The 26,527-nt window shown below is 50.5% G+C and overlaps 11 protein-coding genes across 11 annotated transcripts; 5 read left to right on the forward strand and 6 right to left on the reverse strand.

Annotated features, from left to right (window-relative positions):
- The first annotated feature begins 907 nt into the window (after positions 1 to 907).
- On the forward strand, positions 908 to 2,687 carry P174DRAFT_443912 (putative oxidative stress response protein Oxr1). Its single transcript, XM_024827945.1, has 3 exons — positions 908 to 1,875; positions 1,938 to 2,274; positions 2,346 to 2,687. Exons 1-3 carry the CDS (start codon positions 1,305 to 1,307, stop codon positions 2,488 to 2,490), a joined length of 1,053 nt encoding a protein of 350 aa, XP_024680504.1. The 5' UTR covers positions 908 to 1,304; the 3' UTR covers positions 2,491 to 2,687.
- Positions 2,678 to 5,907, reverse strand: P174DRAFT_393493 (uncharacterized protein). The gene is made up of 3 exons (XM_024823594.1): positions 5,628 to 5,907; positions 3,906 to 5,473; positions 2,678 to 3,849 (listed from the first exon to the last, which is right to left on the reverse strand). The coding sequence occupies exons 1-3, from the start codon at positions 5,644 to 5,646 to the stop codon at positions 3,028 to 3,030; spliced, it is 2,409 nt and encodes an 802-aa protein (XP_024680505.1). The 5' UTR covers positions 5,647 to 5,907; the 3' UTR covers positions 2,678 to 3,027.
- A 215-nt stretch (positions 5,908 to 6,122) lies between these two features.
- trm10 (tRNA (guanine(9)-N(1))-methyltransferase) lies at positions 6,123 to 7,430 on the reverse strand. The gene has a single exon (XM_024823595.1). It carries the CDS (start codon positions 7,407 to 7,409, stop codon positions 6,210 to 6,212), a length of 1,200 nt encoding a protein of 399 aa, XP_024680506.1. The 5' UTR covers positions 7,410 to 7,430; the 3' UTR covers positions 6,123 to 6,209.
- A 244-nt stretch (positions 7,431 to 7,674) lies between these two features.
- On the forward strand, positions 7,675 to 8,184 carry P174DRAFT_423058 (putative NADH-ubiquinone oxidoreductase subunit GRIM-19; the record flags this gene model as incomplete). Its single annotated transcript, XM_024825102.1, has 3 exons — positions 7,675 to 7,725; positions 7,798 to 8,057; positions 8,136 to 8,184. 3 exons carry the CDS (start codon positions 7,675 to 7,677, stop codon positions 8,182 to 8,184), a joined length of 360 nt encoding a protein of 119 aa, XP_024680507.1.
- Positions 8,185 to 8,524: 340 nt separating this feature from the next.
- Positions 8,525 to 13,341, reverse strand: P174DRAFT_443916 (karyopherin MSN5). The gene is made up of 11 exons (XM_024827946.1): positions 12,083 to 13,341; positions 11,832 to 12,020; positions 11,304 to 11,775; positions 11,127 to 11,251; positions 11,007 to 11,078; positions 10,728 to 10,952; positions 10,569 to 10,672; positions 10,255 to 10,513; positions 10,055 to 10,197; positions 9,407 to 10,005; positions 8,525 to 9,348 (listed from the first exon to the last, which is right to left on the reverse strand). The coding sequence occupies exons 1-11, from the start codon at positions 12,911 to 12,913 to the stop codon at positions 8,675 to 8,677; spliced, it is 3,693 nt and encodes a 1,230-aa protein (XP_024680508.1). The 5' UTR covers positions 12,914 to 13,341; the 3' UTR covers positions 8,525 to 8,674.
- A 333-nt stretch (positions 13,342 to 13,674) lies between these two features.
- Positions 13,675 to 14,658, forward strand: P174DRAFT_254236 (uncharacterized protein). Its single transcript, XM_024821468.1, has one exon. It carries the CDS (start codon positions 13,909 to 13,911, stop codon positions 14,401 to 14,403), a length of 495 nt encoding a protein of 164 aa, XP_024680509.1. The 5' UTR covers positions 13,675 to 13,908; the 3' UTR covers positions 14,404 to 14,658.
- Positions 14,658 to 15,933, reverse strand: P174DRAFT_254228 (COG1/VPS51 family protein). Its single transcript, XM_024821467.1, has one exon. The coding sequence runs from the start codon at positions 15,795 to 15,797 to the stop codon at positions 14,913 to 14,915; it is 885 nt and encodes a 294-aa protein (XP_024680510.1). The 5' UTR covers positions 15,798 to 15,933; the 3' UTR covers positions 14,658 to 14,912.
- Positions 15,934 to 15,975: 42 nt separating this feature from the next.
- On the forward strand, positions 15,976 to 17,213 carry P174DRAFT_443919 (OB fold domain-containing protein). The gene has a single exon (XM_024827947.1). The coding sequence runs from the start codon at positions 16,071 to 16,073 to the stop codon at positions 16,818 to 16,820; it is 750 nt and encodes a 249-aa protein (XP_024680511.1). The 5' UTR covers positions 15,976 to 16,070; the 3' UTR covers positions 16,821 to 17,213.
- A 26-nt stretch (positions 17,214 to 17,239) lies between these two features.
- P174DRAFT_433332 (SKI complex subunit tetratricopeptide repeat protein SKI3) lies at positions 17,240 to 21,613 on the reverse strand (the record flags this gene model as incomplete). Its single annotated transcript, XM_024825802.1, has 3 exons — positions 17,240 to 21,182; positions 21,239 to 21,439; positions 21,498 to 21,613. The coding sequence occupies 3 exons, from the start codon at positions 21,611 to 21,613 to the stop codon at positions 17,240 to 17,242; spliced, it is 4,260 nt and encodes a 1,419-aa protein (XP_024680512.1).
- Positions 21,614 to 21,806: 193 nt separating this feature from the next.
- P174DRAFT_443922 (sterylglucosidase 1) lies at positions 21,807 to 24,750 on the forward strand. Its single transcript, XM_024827948.1, has 5 exons — positions 21,807 to 21,991; positions 22,061 to 22,608; positions 22,675 to 23,597; positions 23,644 to 23,962; positions 24,029 to 24,750. The coding sequence occupies exons 2-5, from the start codon at positions 22,225 to 22,227 to the stop codon at positions 24,671 to 24,673; spliced, it is 2,271 nt and encodes a 756-aa protein (XP_024680513.1). The 5' UTR covers positions 21,807 to 21,991; positions 22,061 to 22,224; the 3' UTR covers positions 24,674 to 24,750.
- Positions 24,751 to 24,772: 22 nt separating this feature from the next.
- P174DRAFT_410809 (DUF1917 domain-containing protein) lies at positions 24,773 to 25,961 on the reverse strand. The gene is made up of 2 exons (XM_024824254.1): positions 25,775 to 25,961; positions 24,773 to 25,712 (listed from the first exon to the last, which is right to left on the reverse strand). The coding sequence occupies exons 1-2, from the start codon at positions 25,842 to 25,844 to the stop codon at positions 24,832 to 24,834; spliced, it is 951 nt and encodes a 316-aa protein (XP_024680514.1). The 5' UTR covers positions 25,845 to 25,961; the 3' UTR covers positions 24,773 to 24,831.
- Between the last annotated feature and the right edge of the window lie 566 nt (positions 25,962 to 26,527).

A 26,527-nucleotide genomic window follows, 5' to 3' on the forward strand; every position in this document is an offset into this window, starting at 1 on the left:
CAATTGTGCAACAGGTCGAGACTACCTACTATGCCATCTCATTACAGGTCCCAATTGAACTTAGTGAAGTATGTATGCCTGCGCTCTCATTCCCTTTGTACAATATCATACATTACATACATCTTTCATGCAACCTGGCCGGTGGCTTCGACTGATCCGCTCATTCCTGCAAAATCCTGCTGCGAGACCGGGACCGAGAAGGAGCGCGGGAGCGCGATCGAGAGCGACGCCGCGCACCAGAACCTGCGCTATACTGACGCCTTCGCTCGGGAGTGGGCTTTCGCCGAAGTCGCGAGCCCCTACGGTTCCCCGGAACGGTAGTGGTTTGCTCTGTGGCTCGTCTGTCTGACGGACCAGCGGTCATATTGATACTTCTTGTTCTTGCCCGATGGACTGTTCAAAGGTATGTTGCTTAGCCTCCGAGTGACGGATATAATTCCTCGCAAAAAAAGGTCTGGGTATGCTATGAATGAGTGCTTGCTGTGCGCTTTGATGTTGCGAGATGCGCATCAATATATAGGGGCTGTTGCTGGGGCGAAAGTCATTATGGCGTCGTTTGCCTCATTTCGGAAGAACAGTCCGGCAGGTCTCTTAGCACTTTATCTGTGTCTGAACCATGGCTTCCTTGATGGCTCCGAGAATATGGAATTCGGGAGAAGAGACCAGAGGCAAGTGGGTGGTGGCTATAGATCGGTCAATCAGCTGTGAGATAAACCTTCATGTTCAGTCAGTTAGTTGGTTGAACTGAACAATCTGTTTCTTATAGCATTCATCAATGATCATGAACACATCTAATCGCATTTCCGTATGTTGCTTGGTTTATCGACTGGTTTTCTACCGAGGATGGCCATGAACATGGTGATCATGCCACCACTTGCCTTCCACAAAAAGTTAGTGTTGCGATCAGCATTGCTTGTTTGCCATTCCTTGGGATGTTTGTTTGTCCTTAACTGAGCGTGAAAAGCGATCTGAATTAAATCCAGCAATGTCTGAGGAAGACAGCAGCATATCTTAGATGTTTATCATTTCTCGAGGCAGATGGAAGCGATAAGAATTGGGATCGACAACTGCGTCGTCGTCGTCGTCTTCTCCCCACATTACTATTATTAAAGCCATCATCATAATCATCCATCACCATCTCCGCTTGAGCTGTCTCACTTTCCCTTGTATCTCTTTGTATCCTCTCTTGATTTCTTCTCCATAGCTTTCTCCATCTCAATTGAACAGAGCTCTTGATTCTCTTCTCCATTCGTCTAGTCCTTTAGATAACCCTCGCCTGCTGAATCTCTTTTATCGCCGTCCGCATGTCGTCCCTCTCGCAGGGAGATTCGCCCTCATCGACTGCCACCCCATCCTCGTCCTCATCTAGTTCGGCATCAGGATCTCGCGCTCCAAAAGCAAACACTCCCTTCAATCAATCGGCCGCATCTTACTTCTCCTACCCCGTCACACACGTCGTCTCAGGACTCTACCGCCGCTTAACAGACCCTAACATCGCCAAAGCATCGCGCAAAGACAGCAACAGTCCCAATAGGAACATGAACGCTAGAAACAACTACGCCACACCCACAACGTCCCCAGATATCTTCATCCCTATCCGCACCGCATCACCCTTCCAACCACCACCCCTCACGCCACTAACCCTCACCCCCGGCCCTGGTATCCCCCAACAACAACTCCTCACCCGTGCCCTCGCCGAAGAAATTCGCCTGCTGGTCCCAGCCCGCCTCCAGCTCGTCGACACCTGGCGCCTAGCCTACAGCCTCGACCGCGACGGCGCCTCCCTCTCAACGCTTTACGAACACTGCCGCGAGTTCTCGCACCGCAGCCCGCGGGCGGGCTACGTGCTCATCGTCCGCGACTCCTCCCCCGCCGGTGCCGTCTTCGGCGCCTACATGACCGACCCCCACACCCCGACTCGCACTACTTCGGCACAGGCGAGTGCTTCCTCTGGCGCGCGAGCGTCCTCCCCTCGCCGACGAACCTCCTGAATATCAACGGCCCGCAGTCCGAGGAAATGCTCGAGCGCGCGGGCCTGCCCTTGCCCCCCAGTGCGGATACAACGCATGCGGGCCGCTCGACAACGCTACGTGGTGACTCGCGAGGTCACGGCGATGGCCGTCTCGCGGCGCCGCGGACCAGTGGCGGGGCAGGGGCTGGGGCGGCGAGTGGTGCCAGCACGCCTGAGAGGATCCGGTTCAAGGCCTTCCCTTATAGCGGCGTAAACGATTACATGATGTTCTGCGAGACCGGCTTCCTTAGCTTGGGTGGAGGGTGAGTTTCCTTTCCTCAAACGTGCCTGGTGCATCACTGGTGGACGAAAGTCGGAAGCTAATGTGCAGCAGGGACGGTCATTACGGACTATGGGTAGACTCGAGCTTGGAAAAAGGCGTCAGTGCCTCGTGTCAAACGTTCGGGAACGAGCCTTTGTCCGACGAAGGCGTCAAGTTCGACGTCCTCGGCGTGGAGGTGTGGTATGTCGGGGCGTGAGTTCACGGGTCCCGGATCTCTCTTACGCATTTTCTTCCGTATAATACCCTGCTACGATGCGTGCTGGCTCTCCATCGTGCCATAGTCCTGGTTGCATTATTTCCATCTTGCATCTTGCATCTTAATTGAAGAAACTTAAGGGAGTAGAAGATGAAAGCTAGTAAGATAGCTGAGCGCGAAATCCATGCTCCAATGTGGCTGTAGCATGTCCATCGATTGCAGTCATATTGTTCCTAGCTACCTAAGCTATACTAGTAAAGATAGGTCGTGCTAACATCTGATGTCAAGCATGAACCGCCCTCTAACCTTCCTTCGCGTACTCCATTGTTGTACCATCATTACGGTGATTGACCATTGGTATTTTAAATTGAGGAATAGGAAATATAGGTGATTAAAACTGGAAAAAAGGTAGAATTGTAGAAGCAAGAAGACAACAGAAGGGGGTATGCGATCAATAACACATTAAAGAAATCATAAAATGACATATAAGAGAAAGTTCATCAGCCTGGCGATCCCAAGCGTGATATCGCAAAACTTCTAATAGGGAGAATTGACAATATCATCCCTTGCCAACCGACTGCCCCATCGGGTGCTACGACGGCTCGGCGTCACAGGAGGTCCTGCAATGCTTTCCCGAGTAGGTTTCTGGAAAGTCCTCTTCGCAACCATGTTGACTTCATTCGGCAGAGCAACAATGACATTCTTGTCCGAACCAAACCGGAAGTTATCCGCCATGACATCTTCTGCATATCGCTTGATGGTGTAGGGGTCTTTCCGGCCGGCAATGACCTTCTTCAAGCTCCAAGTGACGATGAAAGGTCCAGTGGCAGTGACAATGGATGTCTCCTGAGATTCAACACCAGTGTTAAAACGCGCCGGAGTAAAAGAGATGGGCTTCTTAGTCTCATGCTGGAACTGGGCGACGTGCGCAGGAGTGAGGCCCAAACGACGAGGCTGTGGTTTCGAGTCTTTGGCGAAGGAGCGCTCGAACCCGAGCTTGCCTTCGTTCTTGCCTTCTTTCTGGAGCGAGTCGATGAGCAACAGGTAGGTTCGGCAGGTAGCCAAGACCCAGCGACCATCGGCAGACACATCCAGTCCGATGATGGGTTCTCCCAGAGCAGGTATGTGCGTCTTGGCATTGATACCCAAGCGGTCGAACATGCGGATATCACCCTTATTGGAGGCAACAGCAATGTATCCCTTCTCGGTCGTGGCCACTGCGGAGAAGTCGTTCTTGCTCGCGTACTGTTTCAGGTCCGCATCCACCAGTTTGGCTCCTGCCAATCGAGGATCAATGCGGTAGAGTGCGTTCCGCGAGACACCAATGAACGGCTGAGCAGAGGTCATCTGGGCGAATTTCTGCAAGACATTAATTAGGTCTGGCGTCAAATAGATAGGCGAAAAAGTAAACTTACGTTTTCTGGTGCGAATGTGGTCACCGGGATATCGTCGTGCACCTTCCACTCATCAACGACCTTGCCGTACTCGAGATCCATACGGTACAGCGAGTGAGGGTCATCGCCATTCTGCAGGATCATGTTGCGATCCTCAGCATGCAACATGACCTTCTTCGGGCTGAAAAGCTTTCCCTTAGGCGTCTCGACCTTCGAAATATTGGTCGAAAACTCCAGGTTGTTATCTGGTGTATGCCTGAAAACCCCAATCTTAGAACCACGGACAACGAATGATCGATCATGCTTGTAGCCGACTGCCAGTTGAGAATTGACATTGCCATCATCGTCACGCGTAATGACGTCCTCCTGCTCTTCGTCTGAATCGTAGTGCTCGCTGCGTTGGCCCTCGTCCTGCTCATCCTCCTCTTCATCCTCGGCCTCAGCCTCTGCCTCATCCTGCTCTTCAGTCTCAGGATCCTCCATTGTAAGGTCCTGGAAAGCGTCCAGCACGTACTCGCGATCATTCTCCTTGACCTTGGTCCATTTCATTTCGTTTAGCTGTTCCCAAAGAGCCTGCATTAGGCCCTCTTGGAACCTCTCTTCTGTGGCCTGATCCTTGAACCGGAGTAGCCATGAGTAAGCGGATCCATCTTCACCGTAATGATTGAAGATGAATGACAGATATTCAAAATTGAAGACGGGGTTGATGTCGGCAACAACCGCTTGACCAAGCCATTCCTTATCCTCGCCACTGATCTGCAACCAATACTGCCAGGTGCCCACTTCAGACACAGTGGCAACCACATCAGGATCCTGAAGAATGAAAGTCCCACTGGGGAAGTCGAAAAGGTGCAATTCCGCCTTTTCCTTTGCGAGAATCTCCTTAGCCTCCGGCTGCGCCGCCGAGGGCGGGGCCACTGTACGTTCCTCCCCTTCCCCGACTGGCTTTATGAGGCCCTTCGACCGCGAATACTCGACGTCACGAGCCATGGCAGCGGCGGACTCTCCGGCAGAAGCTACCGAGTGTGTGCGTGTTTTGACTGGCGAGGAAATTGGACTGGCGGCAGGGATAGTTTTCTCTTCCTTAAAGGAGAATTCCTGAAGCTCTTGCTCCGTTGCTCGCTGAGCGCTCTTCCTGTATTTCCTCTCGTACTGACACTGCCACGCTGCTAACTCAAAGGTGGAGACTTTGTCCGCTGGCACAGATGGGTCGCAGACAAACTCGAAAAGATCACCGGCGTCGCCACTCAAATCGTTCCAAGCTAGTATTTTCGAACCCCCTTCGCGGGCTTCAACACGGAAGTGCAAGCCTTGGTCAAGCAGGAATACCTTTTCGTCCTTGTCTAGACTGTCGCTGGCACCTTGTTCGTCCTCGTCATCGGCAAGCTCCTCCTCACCTTCCTCGTAGGCGCGTTGAATGACGAGTTGGTACTGAAACTCCTGACCGGTGCGTCGAATAGTAGCCGCGGCGTCCTTGAAGATGAGCTCCGAGTAGCCCTTTGGAGAAAGAGGGCGGACCAAATACAGCTGGCCTTGAGGAATCTCGATAATGGATTCTTTAGAGGTGTCTCCAAACAGGAACTTGCTCACTGTGATGTCACCGAAGTCAGTTAGCTGGATGTCACGATGCGCAAGAAATGAACCCAAAATGGATATGAGGTAAGGTAAGGAGGGGTAGATGGCGGGGTAGAGTGAACGAGTTGGTAGATGTTGAAAACAAGAGACAGATCTGAGAAAACCTACCATTACGGAGCATGAACATAGCTGGAGAGTTCAGAAGGCTGCTACCTCAAAAGGTGCAGCTGATTATTCCTTACTAGTACGTAGTGCTTAGAGACACGCAGTTGGCAAGGAAATTAATGTCAGGGGGGCAAAACACAAGGAAAGAACGGTATCTGCAAAAAGAAAAAGAGTAGTTTAATAGAAGAGATCCAACATCACCAGAGAATAATGATGAAATATAAGCAGCAGATCTCTTTTCCTGAGAACTAGTCCTGTTGGATGCCTGGCTCTTGTGATGCTCGTCCTTGTAAAATGGAAAATCACCACACCACATGTTTTCCTTCTGTTGATCTGCCGTCATCGATCGGCTCCTGTGGCAACCAGTGTGGCGTTACATTGTGGCTGTGCTGTCAAGTGGCAGATGAGACTAGCCGTATATGGAGTATGGTAGACATAACCTTACCATTGGAACAAGGACTACATATCTGTCATTAACAGGCATTATTGTTTTGGATAGGTAGATCATTCATGCATTAGTGGCGTACATAGCCTAATAGGACAAATTATTTACAGAGTTAAGTTGCCTGTACACAATAACACAGGTTACTCTTTGTCCGCTTCGCCTGCTTCGCCTGCTTCTTCCGCAGCATCATCTCCATCTGGCCCGGCCTCCACAGGTTCGACGCTCTCCCGTGGTGTTTGATCTTCAGACCCATGGTCTGCTGATTTCAGCTTGCCCCCTTTCCTTTGAGGAATTACTTGAATAAATGCTTTCCCCCAGTCACCCAGCTCCAGCCACCGAATCATAATTTCCACGACATGGTTCGTTGCCAGTACCTGACGGTGAGCCATCTGGATATATTCTCCGATGGGTAGCTTGGCGGTCTTGATGCCCTTGGCTACCGCCGATTTATAGCAGATGCCCTTGTGGCGGTTCTTGTCCACCAAACCTCCAATGATATATGTGCTGTAGGGCTTCAATTCCGTCAAGATGTTGGGACTGTCGCTGCTGAGGTACACAATCTCTCCATCCTCAGGCTTCGCGTCCGTCTTGTCGGCGAAAACACCTGCCAGTTGGCCGCCTTTAGGCCCTTGCATCCACTCCTTTGCCATCTCGGCAGCTTCGGCGAAGTCCTCCTGCAAAAACCGAACGCCTTTCCAGTTCTCGTGGGTCTTTCCCAGCACCGTATCGAAGCGCTCCTTGAGCAACTTGTTGAATGATGAAACGACCAGGTGCGAGCGGAAGGGGGCCCTACTGTTATCGGAGTAGGATCGCGTAATCTGCGCACCGAGGGATACCCGCTCCTTGTCCAGCATTAAATCGTCGTAACTGCAGTCTAGCACGAGTGTGACCGGGAGCAGAGTAGACCGTTGGAACTTCCTTTGTGTAGGCTCGAATGTCTTTCGAGTTTCTTCTGTAGCCTCTGCGCCCTCTTGTTTCGCCAGTTCTAAAGCGGCTCGTCTTCGTTCCCTTTTTGCGACCAGCTTCTCTTTGCGTTTCACTTTCCGCTGCTCCCTCATTGCTTCCCAGTGCTCTTTTCGTTTGAGTTTCTTCAATTGATTCTTGGACAATGTGAGCGGTGCCTCCTTTCCGTGTGTTTCTTGTCCCTCTTCATCTCTAGCTTGCTCGGCATCGTTTTCATTCCCATTGTCCGACGTCGAGGCATGGTTGTCGGCATCCGCACTCTCAGCGTCATCGTCGCGAACGGCTCCGACAGCGCCAGTCATGGCGGGCTCTGATTCCTCCTGCGCTTCGTCGTGGTTTAGTTTAGGGTATTTTCTAGGCCGCTCGTCATCCTCCATCTTCGATCAATCAAGGAAAGACGGAATACGAGTGATCGAAGCTCTGTCGTATTGAAACATAAAATAATCTATTGCGGACCAATGTACTACACTTAAAGGGAAACCCCAAAAACGGAAAAAACCCTCCCGCAACCAATCACAGCACCCGCAGCCCTCATTACTATCCCGATCTCCCTCACGTGACCCCACTCCAACTTCATCCGCCAGCATCATCGGCCAATCCTCCATACGCCTGTTCCAAAGATCTCCAATCCCAGTCGTCACAATGCCTCAGGATATGCCCCCATCGGGGGGCTATGCGCCTGTCCAGTACAAGGTAAGTTCCCAATTGCGAGATTCCCCAACGCAGAAAACCCCAATTCACGCATCGAGCTAACCCAAACCACAGCGCAACCTCCCTGCCCGCGGCTTCCGGCCCATCTACTACCTCGTTGGAATGCACCTCTTCATGGCCTACGGCTACTACAAGCTCTTCTACGGTATCCGCGAACAGCACGAGCTCGCCCGCGAGAAGATCTGGTCCCGGCTGCACCTGGTCCCGCTGCTCCAGGCTGAGGAAGATCGTGATCAGGTCCGCAGACACTTTGCCGACAAGGCTCGTGAGAAGGAGCTCCTGGGTACGGAGAGCAAGGTCTACAACTCTGATCGGTACGTGGAATCCCGTGGGGTCGATATTCGGTGTGGTACAGTTGGCTGACCGTGTTTGTTTTCTTGCGTGTGCTTTAGCTTCGTTCGTCCTACTTTCGTCTATACCCCTTCCAAGGTCACTCAATAAATGGAATGATATTTGTTACGAGCTGTGGTGCCAGGCTCAATCGTCTCTCTACTGCGCCAGATGTCATGATTCTGGTGCCATTATACGATTCCGAGGGCATTGAGTGGTGCATCAAATGCCGCTTGTCTTAGCGGTGTTTCACGGGAGTCAGAGATGTCTGGGGAGTCTTCAAGAAAAATGTTCCCTGTAGATATATTGCCTCTGGGGAGTTTGCCTAGTTTTGCAATGCATTTCGTTTCCTTTCGCCTTTACACGCATGCCTTTGCGTCGAGTCTAACAGATGTGTCAGCCTGTGGCTGTGAGTGAAACTTCCAAGTCAATTAGAAAGCGATCTATTTAGGTCTATCCTTTTGGTGACATTGAAAAGGGTAATTATAGGAGAAAAATAAGTACAAGCAGGGATTACGAATCGGGCCTCCTATCCTCTAGTACTGTACAGGACGAGTAGTTCCGAACATGAAGGAAGAGAGCCAGTCGCTGGCGGACGACTCTAACCAAACATGTCGGCAACACCACCCAAATCAGGCCCGTCATTGATGTCAACTTTGCTGATTTGTTGGCCTTCCATCTCGTTACTCATATATCTCTCTTGCAAGGCACTCCGTGCCTTGCGGCGTTCTTCCCGGGAGCCTAAGATCTTGCCTTGCTCGGCAATACTCACGCCCCTGAGGCCTTCAAGAAGGTCTAGCACGAGTGCGCGCTGCTGCCGTGCTGCGGTAGATCGTAAAAGCGCGGCTTCCGTACTTGCCACCCGTTGTTCATCCATTCCGGGAAGGCTGAGGATCACCGAGCGTGGTGTTGGGCTACTCGAGCCATACAGAACCCAAATTGACGCGATCAGCTGGGCCAAGTCTTTCTGCATATCAACAAAGTAAGGCTCATGCACAGATGTAATGCAGGCCTTGAGAACTTCCGAGGAAATGAACTCGCGGATCGTGACTATAGTTGGACTGTGATTTGGAGGCGCGAAGTCCTGCAAGATCGATCGGATAACCCGAGTGATGATGCTACAGCATCTCGTATCTCGCATGCGAAGCGCATGTGTACAGAAGAGCATGACAGGTTCGAATATTTCTGGCGAAGAAAGAACAAAGTGCCGAATCGAGTCGGAAAGTGCTGGAGGTGGCTGCGGTGCGCTAGGCTCAGCTGGCTCGTCGTCCGGATCTGCAATGAATGTTAGTCTTGTGTCCTGCAAAAAATTTTACGACGTCAAATCACGCACCGCCTCTTTGCGGATCCAAAAGACTTGCTACCATGAGCACCGCAGAATAAGTCAGCTGGCGAAGGATACTCTCTGACTTCATTTCGTCAGTCAAATCGCCGTCCGCAAGTCCCTCTTTGCGCTGCTCGATAAGGTCCCATTCGGCCGTGACTTTCCTGTCAATGTTGGTGAACAGCGTTGCCAACATGGGAGGAAGGAACTGTGCTCGGAAACGGACAGGGCAATCGTCGATCAAGCACCTCGAAATATTGAGAAGAACAGAGAATTGGTGAGAGGACAAGTGTGGTGAGTCTTTAAAGAGAGCCTGCGAGAGAGGTCCTGGAAGTTCTGCAAACCCATAGAAATGCTCTCTCAGTCTGCTCATGCTGAACAGCATTGAGTAGCAAGATTCCCGAACAGCCCGAACCTTACCTCGAACGGAGGAAGCGAATCCTTCGAGCGAAGCCCGCGATGCAGTGATCTTCGCATAGAACTCGTCACGGCTGCCTGTAGATATGCCTGCCTGCCAGAACCGGTCGGTCAGGATACGTTCGACGACCCCTCGCATATCATCAGGCAGGCCACCCCAGTTCGACGGATTGTGGAAGGCATGAGCATTACTGCCGAAAATATGTCAGCTAAGCACCTCTAACGACATGGTGTACTTGCCTGACAAGCTGTAACAATACCGGCAAGATAATGGGAATGATGTCGTGCCAGATATTGCACGCAAGATCATAAGCAAGATCCGTCTTCTTCAATTTCTCCGTAGAGACTGCCAGCATGGTCTTAGTTCCCCTCAGAGGTAGTTGCTGGAGTGCGAATTAGTGTCAAAGTCAGGTCCCGGAATGTAGGCGTAGACTCAGTACCTGAAACTTCCTCGTCATAGTTTCCTGAATCTGCTTCCCCTCATCATCCAGCGGGACTGCGGACCAGTCTTCCAGCTTCTGCGCTTGGTTCTTATGCATATAGGGCCCGACATTTTGAAGCCCAAGCATGTCACAGAAGCCTTCGAATGAGGAGCTTGTGCTCCGAAATTCTTCTTCCTGCCAGGCTTGCCTGATAGGTTCCAGAAAGGACTTTAGCCGGGTTTCACGCAGATATGGATCGACGTTGTTGGCACGTTGCCTAACTAGTTAGTCCAGAGCTACAGGGACGGAAGGAGGATTCGAGGTGTCCATACATGATAATTAGGAGGATTGAGGTATGCTCCATGTGGAGTTTGTCGTCCACCCGGTTGGCCATGGTGATTTCCTTGATTTTCAGCTCGAGCAGATCGTAGAATGTCTTCCAGTTTCTTGTTAGGAAATAAGTATCCCAAAGGCGCTGAAATACAACTCACAGAGAAATAGTCAGCATAGCGCATAGCCAGGCGTCGGAGTTCATGGCTGGCCAGACCATGTAGTTCCTTCACAGCTTCCGAGTAAGCCGGGTATTCAACCAAGTCAGGAAGACGAGTCATGAGAATATGCTCAAGGACCTTAAGTGAAAAGCTGGGATTCTTGTCAAGAGCTCTGGATGAGATGTCAACGATAAGCTTGATGATACGCTGTTTCAAAATAGGGTCCTTCGATAAGAGTTAGTCAAGCAGTCAAGGACGAAGCACAAGATAGAGGCTAACCTCGTAGTTCCTCTGCATCAGACTCAAAGCCCATGTCTCAAGCGCGCTTTCCAAGTCTATTCGTTTCTGCTCCTGTGCATTGTGTTAGAACCGCAAAAGCCGACATTGCAAGTAACATACATCCTGTTGAGGCATTTTGCCATGAGCTGAAACCCATTTGTTATAACCCTTGAGTGTAGCTTCCACAACAGCGAATTGAGTGTCGGCGCGCATCAACGGAAGAGAGTTCTTGGAGAACGTTTTCACTGACGCCTAAGTTAGCATAAGCACTCACCGGCAGAAACCGCCACAACTCACCGTCAAATGGCTCAACCCCATTGTAGAGATTGTCCAAGTTTGCATCAACGCCCGCAAGAATATGAGGAATAGCATCTTGTGGTCTTTTCTGAACAATAGTCTCGATGATGGACGAGCAATATCTTCTGTAGTTTCCAACAAAAGCATGCCGTTCTGGGACTGTATCAATGTCTTCATTCAGGAAGACTACTGTAGGATTATCAGAGTCCGCCGGTAGCGATTCCCAGCGGATCAGTCGTTCAGTACACATGCTAAGCAAAGGGGGAATCAACCCAGTTACCAGATCGGTGTTCCCGATCCTCTCGGAGGCAAGTAGTTTGCACCATACGTGAAGGACGGGTATCGACACGGTCAAGCTTTGGTTCTGAATGACGCTGACCAGGAGGTGGAAAAAGAAAGTGAGGTTCATGCCATGTGCGGTCTCAAGAGAGAAGCCCTTCTCCTCAAGGAACCCCGCAAGGTACGAGAGCATCTACCGGGCAGATTAGCACGAGATCATGGCAGCCATCTGGGTCGAGAAGCTCTTACCTCGGATAGTTTCTTCGAAATCGTGTACCTAGTATCATCGATGTCGTCGGGTCCAACGACGGACCACTCGTACAATTTCTGTAGAAGAGTCAAGTACTCTGTTTCGTACATCAGGTGCACAAGAGGCTGGAAGTCTTCGATTTCAAAATTCGACCTGCTATAAAGAGCATGCAGTGCTTCGACGGCAGCCTGGATAAATAGTTCAGCATCGCTCGTGTAGTGCTGCTGGGAAAAGGTCGAGGTGTCCTTACCAACAACACCTGCTCATCGCTGCAGGTAAGCGACCTTGCGATACTCGAGACACAATTTGCGGATATGATGGCCTTGGGAATTGCCCAGACCAAGATGGACTTCAATGTTGCAAGAGCTTTGAGCGCTGCGTCTCTGGCCTGCGTGGAAGCTTGCAGGTTCTCAACACAGTAGATAAGAAACTCGCATGTCCTTGCGAGCCAGCCCTCGGACTCACACCGAAGCTCAACATGGTGCTCGCGCTTTGGATAGATTTCCTCAAAGACTGACAGCGGTGTGCAGATCTCTACTAATGCTCTGTTGAGATCTGTTCCTCGCAAGGATGAGACAGTGTCTTCGCGGTAGAAGATGTCTTCTGACAATGTTTCCAGAATAGACAGAACAAGCTCTTTGTGTACAAGACTGGCTCCCCAAAACTGCACAAGAATCTCGTCCATTGCCAACCAGTCTAGGCCCCAGCTTCTCTTGGCGATCTCTGCCCATAACTGCGGGATCTTGTTGCGGTAATAGGCCGGATCCTCTGGCCGGATTGACTCAGCAAGCTTGAGGACAAAGTCTCTGAGGATGGCCACCTGATCTGCGGAGGTGAAAGACGTGTGACGCAGTACATGATCCAAGAGCGTTAAGCCAAAATAGCGGACCAAGGGAGTGTTTTCTACCCGTGAAGCCAGAAGGAACCCATTACGAGCAGCTAGCTTGCTTTCCTTTTGAGACTCCACAAAGGTCAGGGCTTGCCTGCGGAGCTCATTTGTCGACGAAGGGCTGTGGATGAGCTCCAGTGCCCGAACGAGGTCAGCCATGCCGCCTTCTGAGAGCTCATCTTGGGCGGCCATTCCGTCGACCAGTCCAGAGACCAATGGTGGTCACTATAAAATGATGGGCTCAGAAAAGGAAGGAAGGTCTCAGTGCCCCACTGAATTCTTTAAGCGCTCACTTCCAATTCAGGCTGCACTAACAATTCCTTCATCATTCACGCTTTCTGCGCAGTCTTCTCTTCTTTAGGATTGTTCCCGAAAAAAGAACAATAAACGAGTGGTTTCGATGTTGTTTGTATGGCGGGCAGAATGACCACGGCGATTCACCGATTCTGCCCTCCGCAGATGCCTGCCTAAAAGACGAGTGAGATCTGCGTCTGTCTTTGTTTCTCCTTCTTCCTCCAAGATCACGTGAGGAACGTATTTACCCTCACTCCTCGACGGTACCTCGAAGTCTTATCGTTTAACTTCGTATACCTTATATTGTGCTTGAGGCGGGAGGGAGTTGTTGGATGGATTTCTTGGGGAAAGCGGGAAGACCCAAAATTGCCAAAGAAAGCTTCAGAAAAATTCCACGCGCTCCGCTCCAATCACCACACCGACTCGGAGGGGCCAGCTTCACAAGCACACCGCTTACAACGACAGGTTGCTACCTTACAATATACGATTGGCCTGTCAGAAGCGTGTACTCAATGCTATCATGACACTTCGATGGCAGCGATACGGTGGTTGATAATGCAGCATACTGGGCTGTTACACAAAAATTCGTAGGACAATCTACCTAGCGTACTATGGCCATTTGACTTGAGTGTGGTGACCTACAACCAAGGAATAAAGAATGAAGCTGGATACACTTCCTGAATAGGCAATTCAAAAAATGTACAGGTGTACCAATGGGATAAGAATTTATGAAGTGGTAGAAAAGTAAGGGCTGACTAACGAGGCACCCCCCAGCAAACAAATACTTTTATGCCATACCCAGCTTGCCTTTAAAAGCAGGTTATCTATAGATGAAACTTAAGTCAATCTAGTGATTGAAGAGCAAGGGTGAATAAGCTTGAGAGTCCCCGAGTATGCTGACAGGATGCCTGACGGCTCGACTATATAGCGTCCTACTCAATAGACAGGCTATTTTCATGATGTTCCAGGAAGGGAACGCCCCGCCTAGCCGTAGGGTAGTGATATGCGACAGATCTCATAAAGAAATCTCTGGCGAGAAGTCGTTGGCTCGCTTCGTAACCTCAAGGTGCAGTGCGCAGATCTTAAGAGCTGAGGTAGGCGAGGGTGTACACATTGTTCTCCACTGTTGTTGGCATTATACCCGCGTAGACGATACCATAATCTCAGAAGATGTGGGTCCACTGACATCGATGTGTGCGTGGATAGTAAGCCTAACATGCTGCGTGCGCAGGCCGAGCCATGTGAGACATGGACCAATCCCAACGTTGCTGCAAAAGGTGCAGCCCACTTCAGCACTGGGCCTGGCTATTGCTATGAAGTCACGCAACTATGCGAGCATGGATAAGTGCATAAGTCATGCATATACGAATGCATCAATCCCGCATTAGATGGATGCATAAAGCATGCTAGGTTCGAGGATAAGATCAAGGCATTGTTTGGGCTGTACACACAATGACCCAGCGTCATGGTGTGCAACGCTTCGCTCCGGAATAGGCCAATACCTCAGTTAGGAATACATGGCTGGTCTTTGCTTGTCTCAACGACCAGCGCACGCTACCGTTACGGGCGTGTAATCAGCTATCACATAAGTTCACGTGCAGTACAATTTCACGGGACTCATGCGTGTGGACTGACATCACGACAGCTGGATGTCCTCATGGTCCTTGTGGATGAGGCTGATTCCTGGTTCCCAAGGCATCCTGATGGTGGGTCCCGAAAGCACGAGTTGACTTAGCATGGGAAACCCACGTCCCAGTGCCCCTGTGCATGGTCAGGATCGATTGAGAGGTGTCAATGCCAGATGGTCGAGTCATAATGTATGCTCATATGCGGGATGAAGAGGTCTTGATCTCATTCAACAGAGTCCTTCCGGTGGGAGACGGTTCTTCTCGATTTCTTAAGGAGTTTCATCGCGCTTCATGGCCTTCTCGCAAGCCTGACGAATTTCAGCCACCCCTTTAACGCCCTCCCACGTATCAAGCAGGTTCCGTATCTCCTCCCAATCATTGGTGGCCTCATCCTCCTTGCCCTCGGACAGAAGCTTCTCTAGTCGACTTGGTGCTCCAAGAACCCACTGTACCGTTTCCTTCTCTGCCTTCCGGCGGTCTGTTCCATCTGTAGCCTTGGCCTCTCGCACACGCCGCTGCTGCTCTTCGCCTTCCTGTATCAGACCTGTGGCCGTTTCGGCCACAAATGCAATAGCCGGACCGAGAGTCTTCGTCATGGTCAGAGGAGCGCCACGCTCGTCCATACTTCGGCGCATCTTGCCAATGGTTTCCACAGCCCGGATCAGCTTTGAGTAGTTGTCATAGACAAGGGCCTTGCGTTCACTGTCAAGTGTTTTGATATCCCCAACAAGAGTATTCTCCGCCTTGAGCACAGTCGCCAACGAAGAAGTAGCCAACAGGTGATTGACGTAACGTTGAGGGTCGAAGTCCGGGCTATCCAGTTCGGTTCCTGTAGCTACTACTGATGACGGACTGGACATGTCCCCGGCATCGGTGTGTCTGGGGATGCTGCGGGAGCGAAAGGTGCTTCCATTGCCTGAGGGATCAGCAGCGGAAGGCCTTAAATTGTAGTAGTCCCGAAGCGCGGTGCGATTGCGTCTTGGATGGAGAGATGGAGAGACGGCTCGGGCTGTAGAGGGGGTGGACGAGGCACTTAGACCTCCGCCGACATTCGTGTTCAAAGTGTCAAGAGAGGGACGACGTGATGACGCTGGTGTGGGTGAGTGTGCGCGAGAAGAAGCAATCGACGGACGGGGAGATGAGAGTGTCGACATTATGAAGGCGGGGCAGGACTTTGGATGGTGAGAGAAAGAGGCCGAAGTGACTGTGAAATGACATGCCAGCCGGGGGAAACATAAACGATAGGAGACGGAGTTAAGCAGTGGTCTGTGCTTTGCGGATACCCAAGCCAAATTCCATCAGGAACTGAGAATAGCTTCAGCTCTCAGATATTGATCGGCTTGCAATATGTGCAATCAATATAAGCATGACACGATTTGTATATACGCCTACATCTGCTGACTGACTTAATACAGTTTGCAATCACGATGGCGAATATTCAAGCGCAAATATCCGCCGAACTACTCGGCAGCAAATCCCTACCCGTCTCTCCATCCTGGCTGAATAACTTCATCTCTACATCAACAGCATCTCAACGCAATGTCCCACTCTCCGCCATAGTTCGGACCGCTCTATTTCGTATTCTTGCTTCGGATTTCAGAGAATCGCTGTCAACAAGAACGCCATCGTCCCTACTCCCTGTTGACGTATTCGATACTTCCGTTCAAGAAAGGCGTCTACAAGGCCCAATTCCTTTGCAAATCGTGGATATAGAAGACATCGGAACAAGCTTATGGAGTCAAGTCGAAGCGATTGAGCGCATTGAACGCGGAGAGGCTATTCGGGGACGCGAGATCGTGCGGACAGTCAACGTGGACGAAGACAGTGAGGAGCGAGCAGCACGTGCTGGTAATAATAGAACCGCAAATTCAGCGGCAAGCGGAGCTGGAAGTACTAGCAACGGCCCTCATCGATTGATACTACAGGATGCGGCAGGGACTCGAGCCGTAGCTATCGAGGTGAAACGCGTTGAAGGCATTGGGCTGGGTAACATACCCATTGGCGCGAAACTCCTGTTGCGTGATGCGACGGTCGCCCGGGGTATGATTCTACTGACGCCTGAATGTGTAACCCTGCTTGGAGGCAAGATTGAGACCTTGGACCAAGCATGGAAAGAGGGAAGGAAGGCCAAGTTAATGGCTCGAATTACAGAGATGGAGAGGTCGCAGGTGTCGTGATCCCAAACAATAGATCCAAGGGGCGCCGAAGCGGCACATCTGGAGATCTAGTGACTTTCTCTGCACGATCTCCATTTGTCAAGAAGGCAGGCCTGGGCCATCTAAGTCTGCACATCAAGTGGCCTCTATCATAATACTCGATCATGCCTATGGCTTTTCCACCAGGGTACATTGCATGCCTTTCCTGAATGTGGATGTCGTTGCGCATTAGTGGCCTACTGAAACCGAGGAAGGGTATCGGTCATTCTACAGGAATGGCGACAGGCTATCTTGCCATAAACCCGAAAGCGCCAAGAAGGCCTGCTTTGCTCTAAAAGCAAAATTATAGCATTGATTGTTCGTGTACACAAGGTACGTATTCTAAGCATCTAAAGTGTCTAATATCTACAGTACAGCATTCCCTTGGGTCGTCAAAGGGGTTAGACTAATTCTGACACAGCATGCTTGAGCTCCTCCCAGCCACATTGCTTCCATGGTGCCACCATAATGGCCTTGATGGCATCACCTGCCTTGCCAGTCTGTGCATACGCTTCACAGAGGTCGACAGCATCCAGATTGCTCCGTGGTGGAACACTTCGTAGTGCTCTGTCAACAGCCATCTCCGCGGGATACAGTTCCTGAGATGCTGCTGCTAGCTCCTGCCAGCCTTGTGGCTGACCTGGCGATCTCATGACGGCAGCCGTAGCCTCTCCAAGGCGTCTGAGGTCCTCTGGAATTTGCGAGTCCTCGGTCAAGCCCAAAGTAGAGATCGCCATCAACAGCTTAGTCAACCTAGTCCGGTCGTGGATATCAATGTCATCTCTCGTGATCATGTTCTGAAGATCGGAAGCAACTGCTTCAATGACGTCCTTGTCGTCATCTAGTAGCGCGATAGTTCCCAAAAGTGATACCGCTCCAACATGGTCAGGGTGTTCTTCCACACAGTCAAGCAGCTGCTGGCGAGCCACGGTCCGCTCCTCATCACCACCCTTGGCCCACAGAACCTGTGCTAGGAGACATACAACCTCCGGTGCATTACCTGCCTCTTGCAGGGCATCACGGAACATGTCAATCGCGTTGTCCATTGACTTCAAATAATAATGCGCCAATCCAGCAGTGAGATGAGCGGACAGACGTAGTTTTCTGTTTGCCTCCGGGTCGAATTTCTCCGCGTCTTCTTCACCAGACAGGGTAAGAGCCATTTCCGCTTTCTCTACTGCTTGCTCAAATTCTTGGCGTGCAAGAAGAACACGGGCCATATCTGCATTCGACTGTGCGTATCTAGAGAGCGACGAGCTCGACTCAGACACCTCATATTCCGCCTCGACACCTGAACAGACGACGTGCAAGCTAGTCTCCGCATCCGAAAGCTCGCCAATTCTCTCGGCCATGAGAGCGGTAAGATGCATAAACTGTAAATTGGACGGGTCTTGAGAGGAAAGTTGCAGAAGCGCGAACAATGGCTGGATGAGCTGTGATACCTCATTCGATGCTGAAGATTCTGAGAGGAGGCGGTCGAACAAGGTGAGCGTGTACTGGCGTCTCGGCAATGTGGATGAGGAGTTGGAGATGTCGAAGGCATGCTCAAAAAGACCTCTTGCTTCATGTGGGTCCCCAAATAGCAAAGCCAGGAACCCTTGGCCAACCCATGCCAGAGAATAGTCCGGATCGGTGGATTGCGCGCGCGTGAAAGCTTCATTGGCGAGTTGGATATCATTGTGAATGAGGTAAAGCGTTCCTAAGTTTGTCCACACTTGTGCGCTTCTCTCGTTCAGATGCAAACTTCTCACAAAAGCATGTTGGGCAACCTTCGGGCTCATAGCTGTAGTTGCCACACCCAGGGCGTTCCAAAACTCTGAATTGCCGGCTTCCAATTCAATCGCTCTCTTGAAGCAGCGCATTGCTGTCTTCAGGAACCGGCGTGTAGGCTTCTTGCCCTTGTTGCCAGAATGCACCTGGACACATCTCAGAGCCCTGTATTCTGCCCATCCCAGATTGTACCAGGCGACTGCTTGGGCATGTACATCTTGCGCCGAGACATGAATAGCTCTCTTGTATGCAAGAATCGAGGCATACATACACTTATCTGACGGACTGATGGTGTCGCTATCCTCATCAAGAAGCGACAAACAATCTTGGCCAAGCTCGTCTATTTCGGCGAATATATCGAAAGCCGAGGGCTCAACTTGAGTTGTAAGCAGCGTCTTCACATCCTGAACTGGGAACTTGCTCGCCTTTCCTTTGACGTAAGTGAACATGGAGCAGGCGTCGCCAACGGCCTTCCACAGATTGAAAATGTCCACGCGTTCCTTCGCAAGCGATGCTGCAACGACTATAGCCTTGCGCGCCTGTTCGACAGAGTCATTGTACAAGCCAGATTCGAGGCTCTTCCAAGAACTTTCTGTGAGCGTCTGAAGCAACGCTATAGTCACCCCAAGCTCATTCGGTCGGAACTTCAAAACATCCTCATAGCGTGAGATGGCATCTTCAAATTCACCGAGCTCCCGCTTTACATTTGCGAGCATGTACCTTGCGAACCAAATATGCTCTCTCTCATCGGGTGAAAGAGCTGATTCTAATTGCTGAGCATGATCGAAAGCTTTCGCAGAGGCAATATATCTCCCAGAGTGGTGGTAGCTTTCTCCAAGGCCGACCCACGAGTGGTAGTCGCCTGGTGAGATCCTCAGAGCTGCTTGAAACGAGACGATGCTTTGGGCATACTGCTGCTTGTTCATTTGAACGGTACCCAAAGCGGCATATGGCCAGCTATAGCCCCTTCTCTTCGAGCCCGGTGAAGGCGTTGCTTTGCCCGAATCAACGACGCGCTGAGCCACGGCTTCAACCAAATCCCATTCCTTTTGGTCTGCGAAGGTCCTCGCGAGCCGTTCAGCAGCTTCGATTTCGGATGCAGATAACTCGAACGCCTTGTGGAAGCACCTGCGTGCTCGTGTTTTGTCCTTTTTGTAGTCCGCATAGTAGATACCCAAGCTGGTGTATGCAGGGGCAAAGTTGATGTTGGATTGAATGGATCCAAGAAAACTAGCATAAGCACCATTGCGATCCTTGCGCGCAGTTGGCGATGGATCGAGCTCCCATTGACAATAACCTATACGGTAAAGGATCTCACTCTTAAAATCGCGATTTGGCGACTCCATGTCTTGTAACTCGGCGAGCACATCCCGAAGGCCGTGCAGACCAGTCTCAAGGTCCCCATTGAGGGCCTTACACCACGAAAGCTCACCCCTGATCTTGAGGTTAGACGGGTCACGCTCGAGAGCACGCTCCAAGAAGTTGACGGCTTCAGCATAATCCTCATCGACCTTGAGAATCAATCCAATGCCCAGCAGACAGGGTGTGGATGTTGGTTTTCTGTGCAGAATCTCTTCGAAAATTTCTTTAGCTTCCGGGTGATGCCGAGGGATCTGGTAGTAGATCAAAGAATTCGCCAATAGGGTTCTTAGGCAGTCAGTAGTGTTGACTAGGCTTACCCCAGTCAGCCTGTCGAGATCTGTGATATTTGAAAGACCCTTCCGCGCAACATCCACAACGCTATCGTATTCTTCCAGCGACAAATAAAGCTCACCCATGATGCGGTTTGCGACGACTGAGGAGCGAGACGCTTCGAGGCCTTCCACCATCATTAACAAGCGATCCTGTACAGCCAGCTCGTGATTATCGCCGTTTCCGTTTTCGGCCTCTTCCTCAGCGGGTGTAGATTCCTTCGTCTCCTTCGTCTCTTTCGGGAAGGGGGAGAGGTCACTGGCTAAGAAGCCTTTCAAAATCTTTGTAAGCCCATCTTCTGGGAAAAACTCTATGAAGTCCTTCAGGAAATTGAGGTCCCACTCCGAGAAGCTTTGAATGTCTTGCCACTCAAGTACAATCTTCCAGGCTAGCTCAAAGGGGTGTTTAATGATGACCATGTCGCGAGCAGCTTGCAAGACCTCAGCACGCTTTTCGGCCTTCTCGGCTGGCGGGAGAACAATCAGTATATCATAGGCTCGCTGGAGAAGCTTTTCTTCGTAGGTACGTCGAACTTGGTCATCATGGGTCCAATCCACTATCCCACGGTATAGCTGCTCAAGCTCCCCGCGTTTGAAAGCCTCTCTTTTCACCTCCATGGTCACATGTTCGACTCTCGCACCGAGACGGGTCCTTCGCTCTCCAATTTCTCTATTAATAAACTCCTTTTCTTCGGATTCTGTCATTTCTGTGAGGCGGAGGTACGTATGGGAAGGATGTGGTATCCGTCCTTCGAGGTAGCCATAAAGCGGACTCGTTGGGAGGTGTAGTCCGAGGGCCTTCTTATATTGCGATCGAGTGCCCTGTTTCTTTGCGAACTTGATATATTTGTCCACGACATCCTGGCAACGGTGCTTGTCGTCGCTAGCATCAGATTAGCACTTGTTCTTCGTATATACAGCGTCGAACACGGGACGTACACTTCGGCGAATACTTGACCGAGTCTCAGGGCTGCCTCATGATAAGCATCTAGCTTAAAGCCTCCCTGCTTCTCGTAGAGATTGATCAATCCCTGCCACGCTGTTTTGTCGTCGGATTTTGCACGAGTTGCTGCGAGATATGCGCGCTCCGATTCTTCATTTTTGTTTAATTTATCCAGCGCTAGGCCAAGAAAGACATTTCTAGTCACAGAATTGAGATTAGCTCCAAGTCGAATTAGCAAGCTTGGTCGTCACATACGCATGATAGTTTTGAGGCTCTTGCTTCACCACCGCTTTGGCTTTTTCGGCAGCATCTTCGAAATCCCTGGAGTCCAGCGCAATGCGCACTGCCTTCAGAGCCGATTTTGTTGACATGCTGGACAGCTCACTTCGTTGCCCTGCCGTAATGGCAGCTTTGGATGTGGGTGCCTCTCAGCTGGCTGGCTATTCAAACGAATAGTGTGATTTGTGGGGAAAGTCAAGCGGCCGATACGTCAGAGGCCGATCCCGTGCTCCGTTATCTCGTATTCGTATCGCTACCTACAGGTATCGCTCTCTCCAGTCCGCAGCTAAGTGACCCCTGTGATGTTTGCTGATCTATAATGTTATTAAAGATTATGAGAAACGGCATATGACCTTCCAAATTTGTTAGAGTCTTTGTTTCTTCAGGTTTTCTTTGTTGTTTGATCCCGAGTCCCTGTTGATAATCCAGTTAGGCGGTCATTAACCAGCAGTTCATCAAGCTATCAGAGGGTCAGTGCTCTCATTGATCATTCACTTGATCATGACCAACATTCTGCATGTTGTTGCTGACCTTCCTAGGCATAAAGTAGATTCTGCTTGATAGTTTTTTTGGGAACTGCCCTATTAACTATACTCGCCTAGAGGACTACTCACCGTCGATTTGCTGCGGAGGTCGTCGGCCTATATTGTCCTCCCCTAATCTGCACCCGTCAGCATACGAGACCTTCGATCACATAGTCACTATGGGTGTGCTGCGGCTTAGAGTCGATGGTCAGACGTTCAGAGACCCTGACAATCGTGAAATCACTTTGAGAGGCATCAATGTAGCCGGTGAGGCCAAATATCCCAAGAAACCCGATATCCCCTCTTACGTGCCGGATGGCTTCTTCGATGCCGATGATGTCTCATTCGTCGGTCGACCTTTTTCTCTTGACGATGCGCACACACACTTCTCCAGATTACGAAAATGGGGTTACAATACCATTAGATATGTTTTCACCTGGGAAGCCATCGAGCATGCAGGCCCGGGTAAATATGACGATGAATGGATCTCATTCACTATCGAAGTTCTTCGGATTGCGAAGCAGTATGAATTTTACGTCTTCCTTGATCCGCATCAGGACGTTGTATGTTTTGATCAAACCCAGTCCCGGAGAAGAGCTCTGTGTAGCTGACAGCCTGAAGTGGTCGAGACTCTCGGGGGTTCCGGTGCCCCGGCATGGACACTCTACGCTGCAGGTTTTAATCCCAGAGGCTTCAAGAAGACCGAGGCAGCCCTCGTTCAAAACACTTTCGATGATCCGGCCGAATTCCCGAAGATGATATGGAGCACTAACTACACGAGGCTTGTCAGTCAGACGATGTTCACGTTGTTCTATGGAGGCAGGGATTTTGCGCCAAAGGCCATCATAGATGGCATGAACATTCAAGACTATCTCCAGGGTCATTTCATTGCCGCGTGCAGATATTTCGCTGAGAAAATTCACGAGGCCGGGGACATCGAGAACGAAGTAGTCATTGGTTGGGAAAGCATGAATGAGCCTAATAGAGGGCTGATTGGGGTGCAAGATATATCTGTGATTCCACCTGAGCAGCAACTGCAGTTGGGGACGTCGCCTACTGCTTTTCAGGGCATGTTGACGGGCTCTGGGAGAGCATGCGAAGAGTCTACCTGGGCTTTCGGCGGATTTGGTCCCTATCAGACAGGCAGGGAGCTCGTGGACCCCGAGGGCGAGAGCGCGTGGCTTCCGGCTGATTACGATGACACCAAGTATGGCTGGGTCAGGGATCCTGGCTGGAAGCTTGGAGAATGTCTCTGGGCTCAACATGGCGTCTGGGATCCGTCCTCAGATCAACTTCTGCGAAAGGATTATTTCGCCAAAAAGCCTCAAACTGGTGAACCCTTAAACTATGACAAATTCACCAATACGTATTTCATGGAGCATTACAGAGCTTATAGAGATGCTCTCAGGAGTATCTGGCCGGAAGCCATCATTTTCTGCCAACCCCCTGTCATGGAGGTGCCTCCCGATCTAAAGGGAACAGTTGACGACGACCCCAACATGGTTCATGCTGTGCATTATTACGACGGCATTACTCTATTGACGAAGCATTGGTGAGTGAAACAGCCTGAGTGTGGACTATTCTACTAACTGCCTCAGGAATCGCCTTTACAACGTCGATGTCATAGGCGTCCTTCGTGGAAAATATCTCACGCCCGCGTTCGCCGTCAAAATTGGGGAGACGGCGATTCGCAATTGCCTGCGTGATCAGCTCAAGTTTCTAAGGGATGAGAGTTTGAGATATATGGGGACTCATCCTTTGATTTTCACGGAGATCGGCATTCCGTTCGACATGGACGACAGACATGCATACAAGACAGGAGACTATAGCGGTCAAGTCAGTGCTATGGACGCGAACCATTTCGCAATCGAAGGCAGCACCGCCAATGGATTCACATTATGGCTATATACAACATCCGTAAGTATATCTAGGCTACCTCGCGCCGATAAGTTTCATAAATTCAGCAACTGACGCATATTTAAGAATAATCATGAATGGGGTGACAACTGGAATGGGGAAGACTTGTCGATATACTCTCTGGACGATCTAGAACTGCCAAGTGGCAAGCTTCTCGCTTTTGAGAGCGAATCACAACGCGATCCTCAGTCTCCAGCATACTCTGAGAGCCAACGCAACACCGAGAGCTACCGAGTGGGTCCACGCGATTTGAAGCAGGCTCTCCAATCACCCTCTATATCATCCGAGATCTCCCAGTCATCCCAGGACAAATTAGGGTTCCGGGCTGCAGAGGCATGGGTTCGACCAAGTCCAATCATAGCAAACGGCCAGATATTGCAATACGGTTTCGATCTCAAGAATTGTGTATTCAGCATGAGACTACTTGGGGAAAAGAAAGGGCTGGGGCAAGAGGCCGCAACGGAGATTTATCTCCCTGACTTCCACTTCCCAGACACTCACACTGTAGTTTCTGTCAGCGCTGGGGAGTGGACGATTGACTATCCAGAGATACATTCTGTCAAATTTCAGCGCTTACGCTGGTGGCATCCTGAGGGTGACCACAACATAAAGATCCAGGGCGTCAAACGCAAGCCCGGCGACCCCACTGTCTCTGGAGAGGAGCTATCGTATCTTGAGCAATGCCAGAAAGGCGGATGCACTATGATGTAGAGCTATTGGGTCTAGGTCTGACTTGAGCATACTTGTTTTGAGTCAGATTTCAGATGATTTAGATAGTTTTTAAATGGGATTTACTGACTTATCTGATCGCTTCTGTTAGCATCATTATTCAACCTTAATATATATCTTCTTACTTCGACTATTCGCACCTAACCTGCCAACACATCCCGACTCGAGGCCATGCTCGCCTTGAGACCATATGGGTTATCGCTCAGGATGCGCAGGTACGTGTATGCATCACACTTGTAGTAGATAGGCCTCTCGTCTGCCTTCACAAGTTCCAAACCTACCATCTGTTCAAGCACGCGTTTCACGTCTTGCCTATCCGCATAATCTTTCGTATAGATTGCGATCAACCGCGGCCTCCCCGAGCCATCGTCCGTCGCAACCTTGGCCGCATCGCCCAATTTCCCAGACACGGTCCCAGTCGCGACAGCCTCCCAATACTTATCCACTTGATCGGCGGTTATAAACATCATCCATTTCCCAGACACAACACCTGTCTGTCGCGCCAGCGCGAAGATATCCTGCTCCAATGTCCGCCGCAATGGGTTCAGTTTGCGCGTCAGCGCTGCCTTGGATTTGGACTTCGAGCGATCATGCTCCGCTTCTATCTCTGCTTTCTGATCCTCGAATCTGTGGAGTAGTTCGGTTCCCTCACGGACGAGTTTGGCGATAGCCTGCTCGTCTGGCTTGATTTTGCGGTGCGGGTTCGTGACGTATATCCATGGCCCGACGTCTTTCTCTTTTGTCGTAGACGGAGGCAGGCGCGCTAGGAAGTCGTGCACGGGCTCCTTTGGGCTGCGCGCATTGCGACGCAGTGTTGTGAGAGGGATCTCGGCTAGCAGGTCTGCATCTAATGACGATTCGCCTTTGGTTTGGTCGCCATCGGAGGATGTAGGGAGGGGCTTTGGAGCTCGTAATTCATGCTGAATCGTGGATAGCAGATATGGATGGATGTTTGTCCAGTACGGTACTGGATCGTAGGATTGGGCTAGCTCTTCCAAACGGGACTTCTTTGCGTCATCGCCTATTGTTCTCAACAGTTAGGATATATCGACATTAAGACCAGATCCGCGAAGAAATCTGTACCGTAGAAACTGGACTCATCAGAAAATATCTCATCAACGTCGTCATTCGTGACTTGACGGGACTTTGGCATTGTGTTAGTTTTGACGCTGGGGTACCTTGGTTGGAATGATGAATGCCGATTGTTGCTGATAAGACGACGTCAGTCTTATCGTAGGTGGAGTTGCGGTGCAGATACCATCATACCACCACTATGAACGAGACAACAGCAGGAAGAGGATGATTTGGAATGAAGCCAGAAGTTTTGAGCTAAATATCCTTGTTTGAACACGTAATTAGACTGGACCTAGCCTCCAGCCAGCATGAAGTCAAGTACTTGGACAAAGAGTCTAATTAGCGCTCAACAGTATCCCACCTAACAAGTAGGATGCGATCAATTGAGCTTCAGATTGACGAAATTGCATTTATTCGACCTTCTTCTCAGAAGACCAATATAATCTGCAAGTGTGATTGCTAAGTCAAGGTCTCGTATATTTCCGACCAGGGGCATATCCATAGTAGGTGACGGGGTATGCATCACACATTGGTCTCCCAACAGAGTTTATAGCTCGATGTTGCCCGTAATCTCAAATGCTGGAATTAATTGGATGATTTGGATCGGTTCAAACGCCTGATAACGAGAAGAGAAAAAGGCGCGCTCTTCTAGACATTGATTGCTCCTCTTCGTTAGTCCGAGGATTGAGGGTGGAAGTATATAATCTGTTCCAATGCATAGTTGTGCCTTTCTCAGCGGTGGAGTTTGACTATTTAATTCGA

Source organism: Aspergillus novofumigatus, assembly GCF_002847465.1.
Source record: "Aspergillus novofumigatus IBT 16806 chromosome Unknown P174scaffold_6, whole genome shotgun sequence".
NCBI lineage: Eukaryota > Fungi > Ascomycota > Eurotiomycetes > Eurotiales > Aspergillaceae > Aspergillus > Aspergillus novofumigatus.

Coding starts and splice junctions, on each gene's coding strand:
- P174DRAFT_443912 (XM_024827945.1), top strand. CDS start 1,305: ATGTCGTCCCTCTCGCAGGGAGATTCGCCCTCATCGACTGCCACCCCA. Junction 1,876..1,937: donor CCGCGACTCCTCCCCCGCCG/GTGCCGTCTTCG, acceptor ACTTCGGCACAG/GCGAGTGCTTCCTCTGGCGC. Junction 2,275..2,345: donor TTCCTTAGCTTGGGTGGAGG/GTGAGTTTCCTT, acceptor AATGTGCAGCAG/GGACGGTCATTACGGACTAT.
- P174DRAFT_393493 (XM_024823594.1), bottom strand. Junction 3,850..3,905: donor CCACATTCGCACCAGAAAAC/GTAAGTTTACTT, acceptor AATGTCTTGCAG/AAATTCGCCCAGATGACCTC.
- trm10 (XM_024823595.1), bottom strand. CDS start 7,409: ATGGAGGATGACGAGCGGCCTAGAAAATACCCTAAACTAAACCACGAC.
- P174DRAFT_443916 (XM_024827946.1), bottom strand. CDS start 12,913: ATGGCCGCCCAAGATGAGCTCTCAGAAGGCGGCATGGCTGACCTCGTT. Junction 12,021..12,082: donor GCGATGAGCAGGTGTTGTTG/GTAAGGACACCT, acceptor CTATTTATCCAG/GCTGCCGTCGAAGCACTGCA. Junction 11,252..11,303: donor TGGGGTTGAGCCATTTGACG/GTGAGTTGTGGC, acceptor CTTAGGCGTCAG/TGAAAACGTTCTCCAAGAAC.
- P174DRAFT_254236 (XM_024821468.1), top strand. CDS start 13,909: ATGCTGACAGGATGCCTGACGGCTCGACTATATAGCGTCCTACTCAAT.
- P174DRAFT_254228 (XM_024821467.1), bottom strand. CDS start 15,797: ATGTCGACACTCTCATCTCCCCGTCCGTCGATTGCTTCTTCTCGCGCA.
- P174DRAFT_443919 (XM_024827947.1), top strand. CDS start 16,071: ATGGCGAATATTCAAGCGCAAATATCCGCCGAACTACTCGGCAGCAAA.
- P174DRAFT_443922 (XM_024827948.1), top strand. CDS start 22,225: ATGGGTGTGCTGCGGCTTAGAGTCGATGGTCAGACGTTCAGAGACCCT. Junction 22,609..22,674: donor TTGATCCGCATCAGGACGTT/GTATGTTTTGAT, acceptor GAAGTGGTCGAG/ACTCTCGGGGGTTCCGGTGC. Junction 23,598..23,643: donor ACTCTATTGACGAAGCATTG/GTGAGTGAAACA, acceptor TAACTGCCTCAG/GAATCGCCTTTACAACGTCG.
- P174DRAFT_410809 (XM_024824254.1), bottom strand. CDS start 25,844: ATGCCAAAGTCCCGTCAAGTCACGAATGACGACGTTGATGAGATATTT. Junction 25,713..25,774: donor TGATGAGTCCAGTTTCTACG/GTACAGATTTCT, acceptor TGAGAACAATAG/GCGATGACGCAAAGAAGTCC.